At 27.1% G+C, this 21583-nt stretch overlaps 2 protein-coding genes across 2 annotated transcripts; both read left to right on the top strand.

Annotated features, from left to right (window-relative positions):
• The first annotated feature begins 2599 nt into the window (after positions 1-2599).
• On the top strand, positions 2600-9186 carry LOC105845389 (uncharacterized). The gene is made up of 4 exons (XM_065815333.1): positions 2600-2742; positions 8469-8613; positions 8698-8818; positions 9038-9186. The coding sequence occupies exons 1-4, from the start codon at positions 2670-2672 to the stop codon at positions 9116-9118; spliced, it is 420 nt and encodes a 139-aa protein (XP_065671405.1). The 5' UTR covers positions 2600-2669; the 3' UTR covers positions 9119-9186.
• Positions 9187-9642: 456 nt separating this feature from the next.
• LOC136089364 (histone H1A-like) lies at positions 9643-18934 on the top strand. Its single transcript, XM_065815332.1, has 3 exons — positions 9643-12668; positions 13315-13602; positions 18607-18934. The coding sequence occupies exons 1-3, from the start codon at positions 12350-12352 to the stop codon at positions 18804-18806; spliced, it is 807 nt and encodes a 268-aa protein (XP_065671404.1). The 5' UTR covers positions 9643-12349; the 3' UTR covers positions 18807-18934.
• The last annotated feature ends 2649 nt before the right edge of the window (positions 18935-21583 follow it).

The raw sequence follows: 21583 nt of genomic DNA, 5'->3' as shown, positions 1-21583 counted from the left end.
TTTGTGGATAAAAATTTTCCTTCGCGGCGAACTCAACTGCTGCTTTCTACCTTCAACATATTAAAATATTTCTTGGTTCATTTTTTAAATATACGCCCACATTTTGGCAGGTAATGCAGCCAAGCTTCTTTTATCGAAATCAGAGCTTCTTGCGATGTCTATTGTTATTTACTAGATGCTAGATAAGTCATCAATGACTTTATTGTTTAGTATGAAAAATTTTGGATTTGGAATGAGCCTAAAAAGCCAATGTAAGAAAGCTTATCTGCACTCAAAAACAAAAAGGGTAGATTTTTCTACCTTAGGGTGGGATTGTGGTCCCAACTGTCAGCTACATTAAACTTATTGGGCCTGTCCGTCAAAACGCCAACGATTGGCGTTTATTTGACCTAAATTATGTGGATTATACTATGAGAAATAGTTATGACTGATCCGGTTATGGCTGCAGGACAAAAGCCATAGCTATAATTGGACTACATAAACACTGCTACTTGGGTATGTGTACAGCCAATCTCCACAAAATGAGGGAATTGTTAACTTTACATTGTTGTAATTTTCGATCACTAAAATACTATTCAATAAAGTTTAAAATCTTTCGTTATAACGAAAGATTTTAAACTTATAAGAATATTAAAAAAGAAAGTTCAGCAACTCATTATCCTCACATTTAAAATGATACAAGTGTTTTGATACTTTTGTTGTCATAAAAGCTGCTTTTATGAAGACACATTTCAAGACAAAATGAGATTTTCTTTTAATTCCGTATTCTTTTTAGAACAAGTATGAAAATTATACCATGTCTCAAAGTTTATTATGTATTAAAGTTTGAACAAATTGTAGTCAAAACATTTTACCTATAATTCAGTCTATGCAAATATGGATACACTATTATTTATTGCCAAATCTAAATTATTGCTAATATGCAAACAGTTTAATAATGATTTTGAAAAAAAAGTTAATTTATTTGAAACCCATAAATTACACTTAGACGGTGAATCCGATGCGGATATTAATTATTTTAATGAAATTAATTCTCCTGATTTTGAAACCTCTTATTTTTGTCCTTGTAACGAGAGCAAAATTTTAAAAAGCGATAATAAAAGTGATTATCTTAATGCAGTCAGCATTAATGAACATCTAAATTTTGTTTCTATATAAAGAAAAAACTAAATGGACACTTTTTTATCCACCTTCAAAAAAACAGAAACTGCCTTATATCATGCCAGACCTTTTAATTGATAATATAATAATAAAAAGAGAAAAAGTTACGAAGTTTCTCGGAGTTGCTAAGTTACTTAGTAACATTACTGTTAACTACTAAAAGTTACTAAAAGTTTCTCGGATAATTACTTTTTACCGTAAAAACAAAGATCAGTTTTTTGTTTCTTATCGACGTCCTTATCTTTGGAACAAAATAGTCTTACTAAATTTTGATTTTTCTACCCAAATGACTTTTGCTTCATACAAACAAAAACTTAAAAAAATTATATTTTTAATTGAAAATATCTTGATTTATTTTTTATTTGTTTTGTTTGTTTGTTATTGTTTTATTTTATAAATTATTTGGTTTAACATTTTATCTTGGCTTTTTAAAATTTTATCTTGGTTTTTAAATGTTTTTGCATAAAGGTGTATTATTATTTTACTAAAGATTTATTCATTTTTATTAAAAATTAAACATATATTGTAGAGGGCTTCTTGACAAGATCCTCATGATCTTCTAGAAGTCCTGTCGTTACTAATGTAAAAATTGTAAAAAATAATTGGTTATTGTAATATTTTTAAACGGCAAAACATTAAAAAAAACTAGTAAATCAAAAAAAAATTCTTTTTTCAAATCCATGCTTTATGCAAGCAGAATTCTATTGGGCCTAGAAATTCTTTTTTTGTTATCTTTTGTAGAAGGAAAAATTACTGTTACGTTTTTAAATATTTTTTTTATTAATTCAGTGTTCTTATGGGGAAATACAAATTAAATTTTTGTTAACTTAATTAACTTTTTTTGGTCAAATTTTTCCATTTCCTTGTAATGTCATCGAAAATGATTAAGTGTGCAAAATTTGAGCAAAATTGGTTGAGAAAAAAGCTTTCAAAAATTGATTTCAAATTTTGTGGCACACAAACATATATATATATAGAAAGTAACCTTATATAAAGCATGGAAAAAGAAGATATTTGTGCAATAAAACCACTATACAATTGCAACTACAAATATATTGCCGCGAATATTTCTTTAAAAATTAAATCATAAAAAATCATTGTATTTTTCCGGGATTTTTAGAGCGCAAATCAAAAAGTTAAAAACAGAATATCTTTCTACACTACAAATACAACGCCCAAATATTTCAAAAATTATCGAGACATTCTACACTACAAATACAACACCCTAATCTTTCAAGAATTATCGAGACATTCTACACTACACATACGACCCCCAAATCTTTTAAGAATTACCGCGACATGGTAAAATGTTTCTATTCAAAGTAAAATATGTTATGCATAGGTTCAAATTAAAAGATAAATGTGCTTTTTATTTAAAAATATTTGCTAATATGTGTTAATGTTTTAACTAAAAAATTAACCATGGAAACAAAGAGAATAAAAACTCCTATAAATTTTAATTCCAGTTACACACATTTCAAGTTTCATGTTTTGTAATTTTAAGCAAAATGTTTGTTCTCTGTCTAGTTTTTCTTTTAGTGTTCCAAGTTTATACGCAAAATTTGAAAACATGCAGTGCAGGTTAGTAAAAAAGATCTTAAAATATAAAAAGAAATTGTTTTCTGCGTTAATACTTTATAACAACTAGAATTTATTTAATTAAAAAAAGAAATTGGTATAAAGTGTAGACATAAAGAAAATTTTTCTATCAAAATAAGATAGTGTGATAAGGCAGCCATTATCAGAAAATGGGTTTATAAATTTTTTTTTTACTATATATAACTAAATTTATATTCAATAAAAAAATTGAAGGGGGTTTAAACTTAATATTGTCATAATTTTCGAACATAAAGAGACTATTGCATGATATTTAAAATTTGTCGATGAATATAAATTTAGTTATAAATGGTAAAAAATATTAAATAAAAAAATATTACGTTAAGGACTGGGAGGAGGGGCAAAGGGTTTTATTCAAATTTGTTTTCAGGCTTCGGTTATTTCAATTTTTTTGCAAATGTTTATTATTTGACATAAACATAAGCTTATAAATCTTTGGACTGTGCTTCATGTCTGAAAGTTAATTATCTCAAACAAACAAAAAAATTTGCTACAGACCTGATATTTGTATATATTGAGTTTTCTGTGTCAAATGAAAAAAAGTTTTGTCAAGTGATTTTCTACTAATTTATAATTGCTCTGTTCTTTTAAGAACATTGAGCGCTCTATTTTGTAAAATAATTTTCACGGCTATTTACATATTTACAAATAGTATTGAAATACTAATCTCAAGTAAATACATTAAAAAAATAATTTATATATATACAATTAATCTTAGTAATAATAATAACAATAATAACAATAACAATAATAACAACAATAATAATAATAAAGTAATTATAATATTTTAAATTAATGGTAGCCATGAGCGAGATCTCGTCTCGTTCTCGTTTCTCGTGAGAAATGGGATTTCTCGTGAGAAACGAGAAATAGAAAATTCTTGCGAGAAGTAGAACGAGACTTAAATATTATATTATTTTCCAAATTAAAAATCATTATAATTTACAAAATGCTTAATAATTTGTTCTTTTAATTAATTATTATTTTGACTCCGTGATTTTAATAAATCTAACTAAAAATTTAATTTGTTTTTGACAAAAAAATTTTAATTAGATTTTAAATATTTTTAATTAGATTTTAAATACAAAAACTTTTTGTATAAAATGGCGCACTTTCAACTTTCATTAGTTTACCAGTGGAATTCAACTTGACACATATTGTTCATATTGAAAAGAAATATTCTTGCCTCGTTTCAACAATCAAAAATGTCACCAAGAAAAAATAAAATCTGGAGATATTTTCAAAAAACAAGTGACGGTGCTGAATGCAAGGCATGCAAAAAATCTTTGAAAACAAATGATGGAAACACAAGCGGACTTCATCGTCACCTCGAAAAAAAACACAGCCAAGATTACGTTGAGTATTCTGAAAAAACTGACGACTCTCTTCTTCCTCCTCCTAAGAAGAAACAACGAACCATGGTCGAAATGCTTGAAACAAAGTCCAAATATGACAAAGACAATTCCACTCAAAAACAGTTTGACTCTGCAATGTTAGATTACTTTTGCACTGATCTGGCATCCTTTTCAGCAGTCGAAGGAAGAGGTTTCAAGAAATTGTTTGACATTGCAAAGAGCCTTCATCACAGAACAACATATTCAAGAAAGCTTTCAATTCGGTCGAGAGAAGTTCAAGCTGGAATGAAGAGCATAATAACGGAGATTACGCCAAATCTAAAAAGTGCTGCATTTACTTCTGACCTTTGGACTTCTAGAGCTCAGGACAGCTACATCTCTTGGACTTTTCATTCTATTGACGAAAATTGGAGACTACATCACTGGACACCCCATGTCCAACAGTTCCCAGGCAGACACTCAGGTATCTTAATTGAAGGAAAGCTGAGTTCTTTCTTAGAAGAACTAAATTTACTTGCTGATTTGCCAATGTATTGCGTGAACGACCAGGCAAGAAACATGAAACTTGCAGTCAAATTGTCAAAGCGCCTTGACCAATACTTGTGCAACAATCATATTTTGCAATGTGCAGTTTGAGACTCATTTGGAATGACTGCTGGAATGGATGGTGCGTTGCAAACATGCAAAGATTTGGCTTCTTTAACTCACCAGTTAACAGTTGCAGCTGAGTTGCTTGAATCAGAATCAGACGCTTAAGGAACCAATTTTAGACAGTTACGCCAATCTGTTGACACAAGATGGAATAGTGAACTGGATTGCATGGCTTCTGTCCTACATCTAAAGAGTGCAATTATCAGCTTATGTGCAAATGAAGATATATTTTCTTCAAAGACCATCAGTGCATCACAGTGGAAATCAATCGAGGGAGCAGTAGAAATTTTGGCACCACAAGCTACAGAAACGTGGTCGGCTGAGTCTATTCCAACAATTAACACTGTCGCCGATTTTCTTTATTTAATCTATAACAAAATTGATCAATTTATTGAGACGGATGGAAAAAATGGCTACGGTTTCTTGTATGCAAAAAACTTGAAAAGCTGCATTGAGTAAAGATTTGCTCTTTGTCACACTGGAAATTTATTGAGTGCTACAGCAAACTACTTAAATCCTGCTTTAAAGGGACTTCACTTGAAGCTCTTCAAAAAATTTCAAACAACAAAAGAATGGTTAGCCTCACAGGTTAAGGATAATGTTGAGTGCCAACCTGTTGCCAGAGTCCTTTCAGCAGATTTGTCCCCTAATTCAAAACTGAAGCGTAAGTTAAACGTCAGACTTGAAACACAAGAGCCAACATCTGATCTGAATCCTATTTTGAGCGAAATGTGCCAGTATGAATATCTCCCTGATGCCAAAAAAGACTTTCTCATTCTTGATTGGTGGAAATTGCATTCAAATACATTGCCAGAACTCTCTTCATTAGCTAGACAATTTTTAGCTTTTCCAGCAAGTTCAATTAAATCAGAGAGAGTTTTTAGCTCAGGTGGAAATGTCGCCCGATCATCCAGACACAACTTACACCCAGAAAAAGTAGAAAAAATTATCTTAATCAGAGAAAACATTGTCTTGTTGGAAAAGTTTGGCAAAAAAATTCTGAATTTTTATTTGAAAGAGTTGTTTATATTTGACAAATGTCATTTGTGTCTATTTGTCAAAACCATGTTTACATTTTTTTTTTTACTTGGATTTTAATAAATTTGTTTTCAAAAATTGTTAAATTTCTCGTCTCGTCTCGTTCTCGGTCTCACGAGAAGTACTAACTTCTCGTCTCGGTCTCGTCTCGGTTTGAAAAAACCTAGTCTCGCTCATGGTTAATAAATGGGTATTACTTTCTATACAGCAATCGTTTATACCATAAACCGGGGTTACTTTGAACGTTTTTGAGATATTTTTACTTGCTCTTCCTTCATTATTGACAATACTTGAAATTTAACAAAATTTTTACATAATTCAAATTAAAAATAATATTTAAATAAAAGGATTTTGTATAATATTAATTTAAATGCGTTTTTTTGTAATAGCAAAACCTATTCAAAAACGCACATCTTTACATTTTACCAAAAAATTCTCAAAAAAATATATGCAATAAATGCGTAGAGTTACCAGTTATATAACAAGATACTGTTTTCTTCGCAATAAGATACTATTTTCTTTAGTAAATTCAAGTACTTTTCTCTGTAAAAATTGCTTAGATTATAACTAATAGGAACTTTAACTCCTATAATTTTACAAAAAACAATAACAAACCAGTCAAAAAAGTGAATAGAATCAAACCGTCCTGAATTTAATTGTATTGTACATTAGGTGGTCCACTTTTGGTCCTTGTTGTCCATAAATGGTTAGCTTTATAAACATAACCAAAGACAACTTGACTAGAAGCACATTTTTGCATATTTGTAATATGCTTAATTCAACACAATATTGAATGTACATACACATATTATATGACATATTTTATACAAGATTTAATATTTATTAGTTTTTTGCAACAAAAATATTTAGATACACAGACAAATATATATATATATATATATATATATATATATATATATATATATATATATATATATATATATATATATATATATATATATATATATATATATATATATATATTTATATTAAACATATGTTTATATATGTGTATGCGTTTATGTTTATACACACACACACACACGTATATAAATGTTTATATATCTGTGTGTGTTCACATACAGAAATAATGTGTATGTATGTGTGACTTACTGTTTATACAAATAATATTTTAACTTTTATTCATAATAATATTAAATATAATACATATATGACAAAAGAATTTTTTATGTTTTTTTATGTTTTTGACTATTTATGTAGTGGGGTTACTTTGAACCTTATTCAAAGTTACCCCATATGCGAAAAAATGTATACAATGAAGTATGTTATGCTATAGTAATTGAACATAACTATAGCTAACAAACTTCTTTAGATTTTACATGCCTAATAAATTTATAAACAAAAACTATGCAATTTAGACAACAAGCTGCTACACTAGCTGAGGCAGTGTACAAAGTATTCTGACTAATTTTTTTGAGAAAAATATCCGAAATATTTAATTCATTTTTTAAGTAACAATAAAAACCAATAAACAAAGTAAAACTTTAAATGTTCAAAATATAAACTATTTTTAACACTTTGATGTTTAAAGTTTGAACAGATTCATATAAGTTCTTGCCATAATTACATAATCAAAGTTACCCTGCTATTCAAAGTAACCCCGGTTTACGGTACATGCAAAGTTTCAGTTACAAACATTAATAAACTCACAAAACGCACAAAAACTAATAATGACATAAAAACAACTATTGCTAAAAAAATTATAAAGGTTTAGTAAATATACTAATATAATTATAGTTGTTATAATATAATAATCAAAATGTATTGAAAATATTATGACCAAATCAATAAATAAAATACAAACAGAAAAATACTGAGAAAATTAAAACAAAACAAAAGTTACAAAAAACATTACAAACAAAACAAAAAGTTACCTTAGGCAAAAAAAACATAAAAAAACTCAAGTTTAAAAAATAATAATACACGGTAGAATAAAACATATATAATAAATTGCTAAAATGAAAATAAAAACAAATAACATATAACTGTATAAAAACTTTATATATCACTAAAAATAAATAATAGCTAAATAAACAAACAATAAATGACTAACAGACAATAAGTAAAACAATATTATTTAAAAAACTGAAGAAAAATAAATAATGATAAAATAAATAATCCTAAGAAATATATGAAAGAAAACTAAAGAAATATATGAAAGAAAACTAAAGAAATATTTAAAAAAATTAAAAAAATCTTTATTTCCGCTGTTTAAATAGTTTTTTTTTCTTTCTTTACCATTCTTTTTATATATTTCATCCATTAAAGTTTGTTTTTAACTTCTATTTTCATTACTTTTTTGTTTATTTTCTTTCAGATATTTCGTTTTCTTTTCTTTTTTTAAAACATTTATTTATTCTTCTTTTTTGTTGATTTTATTTTTCGTTTAATTGTTTTCTTTTCCTTTTTCTTTTTTCCTTTCAAAAAATTATTTTCAACCGTTAGAAAAAAGCGTCCACCATTTGCGATGTAATTACAAAATGATATATAAAATCAGTGCTAACAACATATTTTTGTAATATCAAATCAAAAGTACAGATTAAAGCAATTGAACTGCTTAATTATTATGCATTATAACTACACATTAAGCTTGTCTTTTTCAAAACATTTTTTTTTTATCTTTAGCTAACAGGATACGAGTTCAAGAAATCAGCCAGCTAACTTTAAATCCAGGAAAATATGCAACTGTTAGTGTTACTATTGCAGCGGATAATGTTACTCCAGATTTGGACTTGGTGTTGGAAACGAAGTTTTGCAATTTGGTTCCATGGTATAATTTTTTTTATAGAGAAGAGCATGCAAACATAATCTTTTTATGTATATCTATTATAAACATTTTATTTTTATTTATTAGTTTATACAAATTGGCATGCGCTGAATTTAGTGAAGTAGGCCTTCCATGTCAACTTTCATCTGGTAATGTGTTTAAATTAACAAAATCAGTACAAGTTCCACCAATTGCTACGTTGTTCAGAGTAAATATATATTTATTTTTATTTTTATTTATTTTCAACTTGTTATCTTAATCGAGGTAAGATATATTATTCATTTTTCTTCAAATTATTCAATAAGTTTTTTGACGTGCTTAAATACTTGATTTTTTTGTTATTATCGCTTAAAAAATATATTCTATGATATAACATTTTTCCATTTATTAACATTGAAAGATTTTTATTTTTAACAAAAACATTTAGGGAACTCACAACGTTAAAGCAAAGTTTTCTAAGAATGGCGAAGATTACGGTTGTTTTGAGTTCACTATTTATATAAAATAAGACATCAATGCAAAAAAAAGTGACAAATAGTTTAAATTATATAATATAGAATAGAATAATATTTCTTACCACGTTTTTTTTTTTAGTTCTTTTTATTTTATGTATTCATTAAGATGATTACTAATTTGGAAGTTTGGAAAAAAAGTTTAATATCCTGTTCAAATTTATGGTGTAATTTGTTCCTCAAAGAAAACTTTAGTTAATTTTTCGGCAAACTAATTTTTAGAAAGTACAATAAACTAAACAAGTTTTCTAGGTGTTCAAATTTACTAAAATGAAGTTGATTTAAAAAAATTATATTATAAATAAAACAATATACACTGTTTTAGTATCACATGTATTTTAGTACGTGGTCTGCTATATTTCAAGTATAAATGTCATACCCTTGCACATACTTATATAAGCAATACTGCAAACCTTCCCATCGGAAATCTTTTGTTTTTGACTCGGAACAAAAATGTACAGAAAATATAAAGAATGGCTGAAAATTTTAGCGAGTTATGACAATACTTATATTTAATTTAATGAATTATAAATGTACATTTATAGATCTCAAACATCAAAATAATTTTTTAAATGTTTATTAAGCATATGCAACTTAAATAAAACAAGTTAAAGAAAAAATTTTAAACAACATTTTTAGAGACAAATGAGCGACATTGGTAAAGGAGGCGTGAACTTCTTTGTTAAGAGCTCTTTCGTTATGCTCTGTGATAACACAATATTAATTAAAAAAATGCTATAGTAGACAGATAACATTAGAAGCTTCAATGTAGACGCTTTTTTAGTGATATAAAAGAAAATACTTGAAAATAAGTTCGATAGTATATCACCAGCACTTTTACTGCAACTCGTGCCACATCATCTTTTCTTGTAAATTAGCAACTCATGCTACTCACATCACCTTTTCTTGTAACGTAACCACTCGTGCAACCTGCATCATCTTTTCTTGTAGCTCAGCCTGCAGTATAAAAAGAGACATTTTTGTATTCAGCATCAAGGACGATTCAAGTTCGGACAACTGATTAATGGTATTAAATAATTTGAGACATCTTAAAGAAGCTTTAAAAACAATCAGATATTTAATTTTTTTTTGTTTAATCATTTGATAAACACCAGTTAAGACGTCAAATTTTTTATATATTTTCAACTTTTAATTTAAAATATATAAAAAATTAGTTTTAATTTAAAAAAATTAGAAATGTAAAGCCACAAGCAAAAAATTAAAAATTTAAATAAAAAATTATTCTAATGAAATAAAAAGACATGTAAAAATTATTCTAACTATGAGGTGGCACTATCTCACAAGGAGACCATCTTAACTTGTGTATATAAAAAAAAAATACCATTTGGAGACTTGAACCTCTCACAAACGCGGACTGTAAAGTTCTAACAAAATATTAGCCGGTAGATTGGAAAAAGTCTTACCTAATAATGTACAATATTGTTTAAGTAATAATATTACAAGAGACATTATTACTTTAGCTAACAAAGATAAACTCGATGTATGTATACTTGCTGTTGATCAGGTCAAAACTTTCAATATGGTAGACAGAAGTTTTTTATTCAAGATCCTTGAACAATTTGGTTCCGGAGAGTTTTGTGTGTCATATTTCAAAACAATTTACAACAAAATAATCCCAAAAATAAAAACTAACGGTTTTTGGATAAAAAATAATATTTTAAGAGTGTGAAGGCAGACCTTCTCTTTATCAATGATATTGTACATGATACAGACTGAAATATTTTCACAAAACATTGGACAGAATCAAGATGTATAAGGAATATTATTTAGGAAGAAATAAAAAAAACAGGAGAAAAGTTTTTAAGCAATATGCAGATCATTCCAATTTTTATTTAATCAGAATCTCCATCGAATATATTGGCGAAGCTCTTAAGCTAAATTTTAAAGCTATTGGCGCCAAAATTAACATTGCTGAACGCCAGAGAATATGGTTTGGCAGAAATAGATTAAAAGATAAACAATCTTTTCTAAATTTTAACAGGAACAAAAGTTCTTTTAAAAAACTTTGGCATAGTTTTTCTTTACACATGAAAAAGTAACTGGAAAAAAAGATATAATAAAATGGAAACGAGTTTAAATAACTGGGGAAATAAATTAATTTAGATAACTTGGAATATAAATAACCACTTGAAAGCAAAAAAAAGTTATAAATAGTTTTATAACTCCATGGATATTACACGTGACTCTTGGTACCTTAACCAACGAAAGGCAGGCTACACCAACTAGAGACTAAAATTGATACCTTTTTATAAGACGGTAACTTTTTAACGGTAAATAAGTGACACACAACAGAATGTTAAAAAGGAGGAACTTATCCGATAAATCTTAGTAAAAAATAATAAGTTGCTTAAAGCAATTCAAATGAACTACTTTAAGCAATTCATTTGAATTGAAAAATTAAAACAATTCTCCAAAGTTCATAATGATACTCTAAGCGGACCTTGGAATGAAGCAATACTTCATATATCAAATTTTCGCAAAAACTTGAACAAAAGTAAACAAATTTTTGAAATAAATCCAACGCAGCTTAAAGAGCTTCCGCCTTTTTAATCTTAACACATTGTTTGAAAATAAAAAAATATTCACAATGTCCCTATTGAAGAAGTTAAAATCAATTTCTGTTTTTTGAGAAACATAAAAAGTATAGGTAAAAATTTCTTAGTTCTAGTGGATTTTAAAAAACAATTTTTTTTTAGTTATTACAAAACAGACATTACAAAAAACTCAGACACAGTAACAGAAACAGGCTGGTGCACTGATCTTTTTTATTTACAAATTGTTTTGAGAACTTTTAAAGCAAATTTTTTTAATACTATGGAATATTAAGATAAATATTATTTTAATAAAATAACTTTTTTGTTATAGCTTCTTTTCTGACAAAAACAATTTAAAGATTCGTCCGCATAATGGTAGTTCCTTTATAGTGATGAAACCATCCTAAATGACGTTGCCATTTTTTTGCATTGTAAATTCTTTTTTTAAACCAATTAAACTTTTTAGCGGAGTCTTTGATTTTATGATTGTTCTGTCTATTATATAATTTCAAAACTTGTAAAGACTAAGTGATGTCACATGTCTCTTGAGAGCAATATCATATATATCAAGGAATATATTTTAAGTTTGATTTATTGTAAAATTTATTAATATATTTTGAGTTTAGATTATTGTAGTAATTTAATATCAAGTTGCATGCTTTTTTACATTAAATGTCAACAATAAAAAACAATACAGATCTTGACGATGTTTTCAAAGACAATGAAGTTAATGTAACGTACGTAAAACCAATAAATGCTGCAAGTCAAATAGCAAATGCAGCTGGTAAAAGTACAAAACAAGCTAATCCAAAAACATATTTCGATATGGTATTGGAAGCTATTGAAAAGCTTCAAGGTAGAAATGGTGTTTCAAGAAGTAAAATTACAAATTTCATTGTGAGAGAATTCAAAATAGCTGACGTCAGCACAGTTTATGTTACAAAAGCATTGAGATCTGCTCTGGAAAAAAATATAATTGGCAATACCACAGGTTTTTAAGACTATTTGCATTATCATTATTATATGCATATGTATGGGTTTGTATATATAGTAAATAAAAACCTAAATATATATATATATATATATATATATATATATATATATATATGTATCTCTCTCTCTCTCTCTCTCTCTCTCTCTCTCTCTCTCTCTCTATATATATATATATATATATATATATATATATATATATATATATATATATATATATATATATATATATATATATATATATATATATGTATGTATGTATGTATGTATGTATGTATGTATGTATGTATGTATGTATGTATGTATGTATGTATGTATGTATGTATGTATGTATGTATGTATGTATGTATGTATGTATGTATGTATGATTTAAATAATTTTAGGTAATGGGGCTAATGGATCATTTAAGCTCACAAAAGAACAAAATGATATCAGAAAAAAAATTGGAAATAAAAAAAAAAAAAGTATATATATATATATATATATATATATATATATATATATATATATATATATATATATATGTATATATATATATATATATATATATATATATATATATATATATATGTATGTATGTATGTATGTATGTATGTATGTATGTATGTATGTATGTATGTATGTATGTATGATTTAAATAATTTTAGGTAATGGGGCTAATGGATCATTTAAGCTCACAAAAGAACAAAATGATATCAGAAAAAAAATTGGAAAAGATCGTAATGTAAAAAAAGATAAACCCGTTAATAACAATAAAATAAAAAAGTTGGAATATAAAGTAGAAAGTGATGACGAAAGTAAAACAGAAAAATCTAAAATTCCTCAAAAGTTAAGTAAGAAAAAAAATACCTCAAAAAAGGTTTTGCATTCTAAAGATGATTTGGAATTGGCCAAATCTCAAAAAACCGACGACAAGAAAGTTAGTACGGCTAAAGGTATTTTTTACTTTAATATTGAATTAAAAAGTGATTTAGGTGTGTTACCTTGTTTAAAATATCCTTTCTGATAAATGCAGATAAGTAGAGTTGGCCTTGTATTTAAAGATTTTTGTTTTTTTTTACATTTAAAATGTTTATATATTTAAAAATTTTTAGATACAACTAATATAAAAAATTGAATGTTAAAATTATCAACTTTTCAAAATGATGATGTACAAAATAAATTAATTCAAATTAGTTTATCATGAAATATATATGAAGTGTAACTATTAATGCAATAAGTAACAAACGTTAAAAAAATTTTATAACATATTTGTAATAATTTTTTTGATTCAAACCTTTTTAAATTATTTTCAAATAATATATTTGAAATCCAATATATTAAATTTCAAATTTAAATGCCGTTTAGAATAAAACTTTCCAAAGTGAAACTTGAGACAAAGTCCTATTTTTCATTAAAAATATAAAGAAAATTTTTCCAAACAAAAGTTCTACAATATTGAATTTGGTACGAACGTAACTTAAGATAGGTAAATGGAATGAAAGTTATTCTCAGAAAGATTGGTTGAATGTTTATCACAAACTTCATTAAAGATTGAAATGTTATTAGAGATAACCCATATTTTAATTTAAACATTAAGAATATTTCTTGGTAAATATTAAGTTTATAAATATATAAAGCTTTAAACTTAAGTAAGAGAAGCGCGCAATGCTTTTTTTCTTCTTTTTCGCCCCCGAATATTATCTTGCAAACATGATTTTGTTTTCCATAATTTTTTTTTTAATTTTGAGTGATTGGCAATGTTACAGTATAAAATATTTTTTTAAGGATTTTTTTAAAGAAAAGGTTTTGTTACATAATATGGAAATATTTTGTGAGATCTTACTTTCAATATGTTTATTATAAAATTTCTTGGACATTTTTTCATCTAAAATCACTCCTTGGCAAATTCTTTTTATGGATTAAGTTATTGATTAAAAGATTTAATAATTTAATAGGAATATTATTGACTTTATTAGGTTTATGGAATAAAATAAATTTAGTCTCGGGGTTGCTTAAAAAAAGATTGTGTCGGTCCTATCCTCTTGATTGATGGCATTTTACGATTGGTTTGCGCACCAAAGTTTAGTAGAGATGGTAGGTTATTAAAAAAATGGTCGGTTGTAATAAAACAATCGTTTATTAGACTTCAACTTATTCAACAATTGTTATTTAGAATCATTTTACTAGATTATTAAAGGTTATTAGTAAACAGAAGATAATCTTACAACATAATAACTAAAAAATGATTAGGTTATTTTCAGAATAATTATTCATTCCAAAAATCAAGATAATATACTAAATTTTGAGTTAAGTGACTTTATTTGAAGTTATTTGATTTTTATCTTGTTCATTGTTATTGCAGCCAATGATAAACTAAAGTCTTATGCCCAATAATTAACAAATCGTTTGTGATGCAACAAAATGTTGTTGATGATGTTTTATAAAGCTGATTAAAGATGTGATGATTGTTTACCACATTTATTAGGTTTTTCAAGACATTCCATATTAAACAATAAAAAATTAGGAACAAGTGGTAGTGGTGTAGTCTATATAAAGAATAAAGTTGACTTTTCCCAGTATTATACAAAATCTTAGGATAATATGGGTAAATATTTCAAAATATTTAAAGAAACTATAAATAGGACGTCATCCATGAAACAAAATTTTAATAAATAATTACACGATGAAATAAACATAGGCTAAATTTGAAACTATTTATAACGTATATACAATTTTTAATTAGTGAAGACTTTCATTATGTAAAATTTATATATTCAAACCGTTTAATTGTAAACAAAACGGTAATGAACGTAACAAAGAGTTTGCTTGTATGGTAAACAAATCTTCATTGTATAATCAAATTGTACATCCAATGCTTTTTCAATGATTGGTTAAAAAAACATTATTTTACATCTTAAAAAAAACATTGATTGCACTTTTAAAAAAATTCAACGTTATGTCAATGGGTACCTTTAATATAAAAATAAGTTTCGAAACAAGAATTAAAATACTTGACTTACTAAACAAGATAAAAAAACGTAAAAAAGGAGAATTTTACAAATTTACAAAATATCGAAAAAATTAAATAGTAGGGTAAGGTTGCCAATATTGTACCCTCTAAGAATAAAGTCAAAAATAGAGAAAAAATACAAAGTGGAAACAATAAGACTTTATTGTATTATAACTTGGGGATAAACTGTTCTGAAAAAGTTAAAATATTTAAACGTTGGTATTTGATAAGGAATTAAATTTAAAAACATGCTATCGGTACAATTAAGGAAACAAGGTCCTAAATCGTACGATTATAATCCAATATTGTACCTATATCTTGATTTTACAAATATTATATTAATTTACAGTACATTTTGAATAATTTTTGTAAAGATCTTTTTCTGTGCCGATGTAAAAAAGTTTTGAATTTAATAAACAATGTAACTGTAAATCTTTCCTTTAACAGTCTGAAAACAGGAATCATCAGTAAGGTACGACTTCTATATTAAATGTGTAACATACTAATGTGGTAGCTAAAAATTTGGTAGGAAAGTGATGGATATTTCTGCACATTATGTTAATAATACAAAACAGAAAATCTTTATTCTTGAAAAAAGCTACCAATACTCAAAATTAAAAATGTCAGTTTTAATACAGTTAGTAAGGCCTTAGGTAAGGTCTTAAGTAAAGTTATTTTGAATTCACATAAATAGTGCTTTCACATAGTAATGATAAAAAAGACATGACATACTTAACATGAATGTGAAGTTATAGCAAGATTAAAGGTGCAATATAAAAAGTGCAAGCTTAAACGTATTTTAAATTGTAAAAAAGTATAATATATATAAATAATTATGTACCAGATTTCATCATTAAAAATGAAAGCTTAAACCTATTTAAAATCGCATTGGTTGAAAATTAGTTTACTAAGATTTAGTGAACCTGAAGAGAAAATCTGCCACTGGTTACTCTGAATACTTTTATTCTAATCAAATAAACCAATGGATGCCAGTGTCTAGTGAACTTTCTCAAGAAAGCGGAGTTCTAAGTTTTTTAATATTTAAGTTTATTAATATTATGTCAAAAAATCTGACCAAAATCATAATTTTAAAAAAAGAAAAAATACGAGTTTTAAGTTTTCTCCTAACCTCTACTATATTGACTTTTTTAAATTAAACAATCTTATTTACCTATAAACTGGTTGCTATAGAAACAATTTCGCTCTAAAAACAGTGTTGTAAAAACAACGTGACTATGAGAGGACAGATTCAGGATTTTTCATATTTGAGTTAATCAATTTCCAGGTAAATTTATAAACTCCAACCTTTTGTATGTTCATACTTATGTCATATAAAGATATTTATTCCAAAATTGCTCTGGGAATCAGAAATACCCAAAAGAGTAGACAACAACCGCTCAACTGTAATTTAATTTCTTGAATTTACAGCCCCCTCATTTTAAGGCTTGTAAACTTTAAATTGTTATAACTTTTGAATGCCAGATGATTTTTTGATAAAATTTCAAATTATAAATTTCAGTCTTAATAAAGAAAGTAATTTTTTGGAAAAACCAATTCCCCTCACATTTGGGTAAGTACTTTTTAGGACATTTTTGTTTCCAGGCTCTAATCTACGCAATTTTTGGCAAAGCATCCTATAATTACATATGTATGAGCATACAAAAGTTTGAGTTTAGAACTGAAAGTTATTTGACCCAAATACCAAAATATCCCGGTTCAAAACCTTTATTTTTCTTGTATTGAAAGTCGACGAAAAAAATAAATATCTTTGTGAAACGAAGGAATACGCAGTCAATATGAATAGTTATATCTTTGTGAAACGAAGGAATACGCAGTCAATATGAATAGTTATATCTTTGTGAAACGAAGGAATACGCAGTCAATATGAATAGTTATATCTTTGTGAAACGAAGGAATACGCAGTCAATATGAATAGTTATATCTTTGTGAAACGAAGGAATACGCAGTCAATATGAATAGTTATATCTTTGTGAAACGAAGGAATACGCAGTCAATATGAATAGTTATTGAAGACTAATAATTGCAAATTAATAACAATATGTAAAAGTAGATGTTAACGCATTCAATCGTATTTTTGAATATTTTAGCATCATTAAAAACACATTATTTAAAATAACGACCAATTTAGTAAAATATATTTCTTTTATCGTTTGCATTTTTAAGTACCTACTTAACTTTGTTAATTTCCGTTTAAAATTTACTAGTCAACATTTTATCGTAACCTAATTTTTAAAGAACAGCCTTTAACTGGAGATAAACAAAAAATTGATAATACTGTTACAAACAACGACGTTTAAGTGACTGCTACATTTAAATAGGTTGAGTAATAGAAATACTAGGTGTGCATCTCACATGATTAGTATGTCACGTGACCAAAATGTGTACTTTATCTATGAGTAACTAAAATAGACAAGTTTAATAATCGAAAATTCGAATTTTGGCCAAATAATTTCCAAGAATAGACCACTGTGCAAACTAATGACTAAATTATACATACATTTAATATTGCTAAAGTGTTCTGCAAATTTTATGACCTCATAATAAATTCATCGAAAAGACAAGTTATACTTTTCAAGAGTCCTAGAAAGAAACGGCATGATCAACTGATGGTGATAAACAGCTGTGTAATTAAACCAATCAATTTTGTGAATTTACTGGGAGTAACCCTCAATTTGCATCTTACTTTTGCTCCGCATATATAAAAATATAATTTAAGTTAAATCTAGTTATAACTTTATATAACTATTCCCGCTACCGTGGCAATACAGTATGACCAGTTTTACCGTTATTGTAATTTGTTCCCATTGACCCGGTTCTAAACTCTTTTTTTGCAGTAATTACCCATTAAAACATTATTCTCTAATTAAACTAGTTGTTAACTAACTTTTAATTTTTACTTTACATTTTTATATACTTACATTTCTAGGTAAAGAAAATGGTAAAGTAAAAGAATCAAAAGCTCAAAAAAATAACAAAGCGAAAAAAAATTTAGAAAAGTCGTTTAGCACAGGTGATATCAAGGTTGCTAAAGAAACCGTTTACGACTTTCCAGAGGCTGATGGGGAAATAAAGCCAAAAAAGCTAAAAGACTTAGCAGTAACATCGAGAAAACCAAAGAAAAAATAAATTAAGAAAAAGATATAATTTAGAAACTTTTTTTTTGCATATTTAAGTTTATAAATTAAATATATAGTATAAAAATTGTAATAAATTATTTTATGTAAAAATTTATAATGCAATGAAAATATTTTTATCTAAAAATTTATGCTACTCAAAAAAAGTATTTTAACTAGAGTAAAACCGGGTCAAACCGCACACCATATCATTCCGCACACTGATCGAAATTATCAAATAAAAACTAAACGAATATATTTATGAAAAAAATAGTTTTAAGTACAGAACTATCTACTCTATTCGATACAATTATATACCAATTTAACTCCATTTTTTCTTTTTTTATACAACTTTAACGGGAAGTCAAAATTTTTTATATATTTTTTATCGTTGCGAACAAAATAGCGATTGAACCGAAACTGATATAAAAATAATTTTAGCACAATCTTGTTGAAAATTTAATTTTAATTCTGATAGTATAATTTTTATGCAGCTAGAACAAAAAGTTAAATGAAAAATCAAAAAAGTAAGAAAGAAATTTTTTTCTGATAAAACCGCACACTCGATTAATTACTTAGTTTAAATTTTCGCAAGTGACTAAGCACCTATCTTTATCTAAATTAGTAAGTGTTAATTCCGGTTTAATTATGAATGAAATATAATGTTAGACTCTTATTCATTAAAAACTAATTATATTATATTATTTCTCAATGTAATCATCACTCACTCAATTCAATTTAACTCACTTTAAAATGTCAACTAAAAAAACAAAAGCATACAAGGAAGACGATATACTAACCGCATTCACTGATATGAAAGAAAGTAAAACATTACTGAGAAAAGCTGCATTCAAAAATGGCGTTCCAGTGTTAACGCTCAAAGATCTCAAAGTAACAACAACAATGGCTTCCATGGCTCAGGTACAACAACGGTATTCTCAAATGAAACAGAGAGATTGATGGTACATGCGTTCCTAATAATTGGTGACTAGGGTTATGGTTTAAACCGAAATGAAAATCTAGAATTTGTATGTGGTTACCTTAAACGCGAAGATCAATTGCACTTATTCAAAAATGGCAAGCCTGGTAAAGACAAGTAATTTATGCTTTTATGAAAAAATGGTCAAAAGAAATTTCAATAAGAAAAGCGAATAACTTAGCATCTAAAAGAGCTGCTTCTTGTACGCCAAAAATAATTGATAGTTATTTTGAATGTGTCGCCAAGCAATATCAACAGACTGGTATAGCTTCTGGGTTGCATATTTGGAATTGTGATGAAACAGTTTTTTTGGGTGATCAAGGCAAAGCAACTGTAGTGTGTCGAAAAGGGACAAGAAGTGCATTTAAACTTACTGGCAATAATGAAAAAATTCATAATACTGTAAACAATTGCTGCAACGCTGATGGGCATTTTGCGCCACCATTTGTGATATGCAAAGCCAAAATAAACTTTCGTCCTGATTGGGCGAAACGTATCGTGCTCCATCCAACCTGATTTTGAAATTGAATATTTGGTGTCAACTGGGCCACCTGAGAGGTGGTCCAGTTGACACCAAATATTCAATTTCAAAATCAGGTTGGATGGAGCACGATACGTTTATTGAATGGCAGAAAGAAGTATTTATACACGAAACTGAGCAAATTGGTGGTATTCATATTTTAGTATTAGATGGGCATACAAATCACATAACTTTGGAAGTGGTATTGCTGTGCAAAAAACACAAAATAATCTTGATTTGTCTACCAGAGCATTCTTCACATATTCTACAACCATTGGATAGAGGTGTCTGTTGTCATATCAAACAAGCTTGGAATGAAATTCTAACAAAGTAATACAAAGACTCAAAACGTAATAATTTAGATAAACAAAATTTTCCACCGTTGCTCAAACTGCTGTACGAGAGTGGTAAATGTTTTACATGCTGGCATGCAAACCCTGGTTTCCAGTACACTGGCTTATTTCCACTTAATAAAAGCAACATAAATCATAAGGCATTGGCAATCATACAAACGTTTAATCTATCGTCATCAACTTTAGCAGCCTCCGCAGTACCTACACCATCTTGCTCAGACACAGCTTCATCACCTTCAACAGCCGCCGCAGCACCTACTCCAACTACATACCGATTACCATCTTTCTCAACTACACCAGCTTCAAGTTTTGATAGGTATCAAGCATGTGTTTAGTGTTGCAAAAGCAGTATCGAGATAGAGTTGAAGGAGGAGTTAAGGCCCCCCCCCTCCCCACGCCTTAAGGACGGCTCTGATAGTTTCTTAAATATAAGTTGAGTTAAAAAAAAATAATAAAAATAAAGTTAAAATTTAAGAAATTCAATGTTTTAAATAAAGGCGAAATAAAGTCTAGTTTTCCCTTGAAGTAAAAACCTTTTGATTTTAAATTTACTTGGAATTGAATGGTTTGTTAAACTAAGACTCCAATAAACTATTAAAATCCTTTGAGTTAAATTTCAAATCTTACAAATATTTGAAATTTAACTCTAAGGAGAATACTAAAGTATTAAACTTATGAAAAAAAAATATATGTATAATGAATTAAAATCACGTTACTACAGAACTATAGAGTAAACTAAATTGCAAGTCAACAACTTTTTTAAATAACGATAGATACTTTTTTTAAATATTTGGATGAGATTAATAAACCCGTGATCATAAGGAAAAAAATGTATAATCATTACGAAATAAGTAGGGGAGATGGGGGCAGCTTTGAACAGGGGCAGCTTTGAAAAAATGAATTTGCAAAGTGTTTATGAATTAAAACGTTGTGTAATT

The sequence above is a fragment of the Hydra vulgaris genome, chromosome 13, assembly GCF_038396675.1.
Source record: "Hydra vulgaris chromosome 13, alternate assembly HydraT2T_AEP".
NCBI classification, from domain to species: Eukaryota; Metazoa; Cnidaria; class Hydrozoa; order Anthoathecata; family Hydridae; genus Hydra; species Hydra vulgaris.
The sequence above is the reverse complement of the archived record's forward strand: the minus strand, read 5'-3'. Positions and strand labels throughout refer to the sequence as shown.

Bases quoted from the DNA above. Each gene is read 5' to 3' on its own strand.
- LOC105845389 (XM_065815333.1), top strand. From the start codon at position 2,670: ATGTTTGTTCTCTGTCTAGTTTTTCTTTTAGTGTTCCAAGTTTATACG. The intron at 2,743-8,468 runs GTTAGTAAAAAA...TTTTATCTTTAG, and splicing joins TTTGAAAACATGCAGTGCAG to CTAACAGGATACGAGTTCAA. The intron at 8,819-9,037 runs GTAAATATATAT...AAAAACATTTAG, and splicing joins CAATTGCTACGTTGTTCAGA to GGAACTCACAACGTTAAAGC.
- LOC136089364 (XM_065815332.1), top strand. From the start codon at position 12,350: ATGTCAACAATAAAAAACAATACAGATCTTGACGATGTTTTCAAAGAC. The intron at 12,669-13,314 runs GTTTTTAAGACT...AAATAATTTTAG, and splicing joins TATAATTGGCAATACCACAG to GTAATGGGGCTAATGGATCA. The intron at 13,603-18,606 runs GTATTTTTTACT...TTACATTTCTAG, and splicing joins GAAAGTTAGTACGGCTAAAG to GTAAAGAAAATGGTAAAGTA.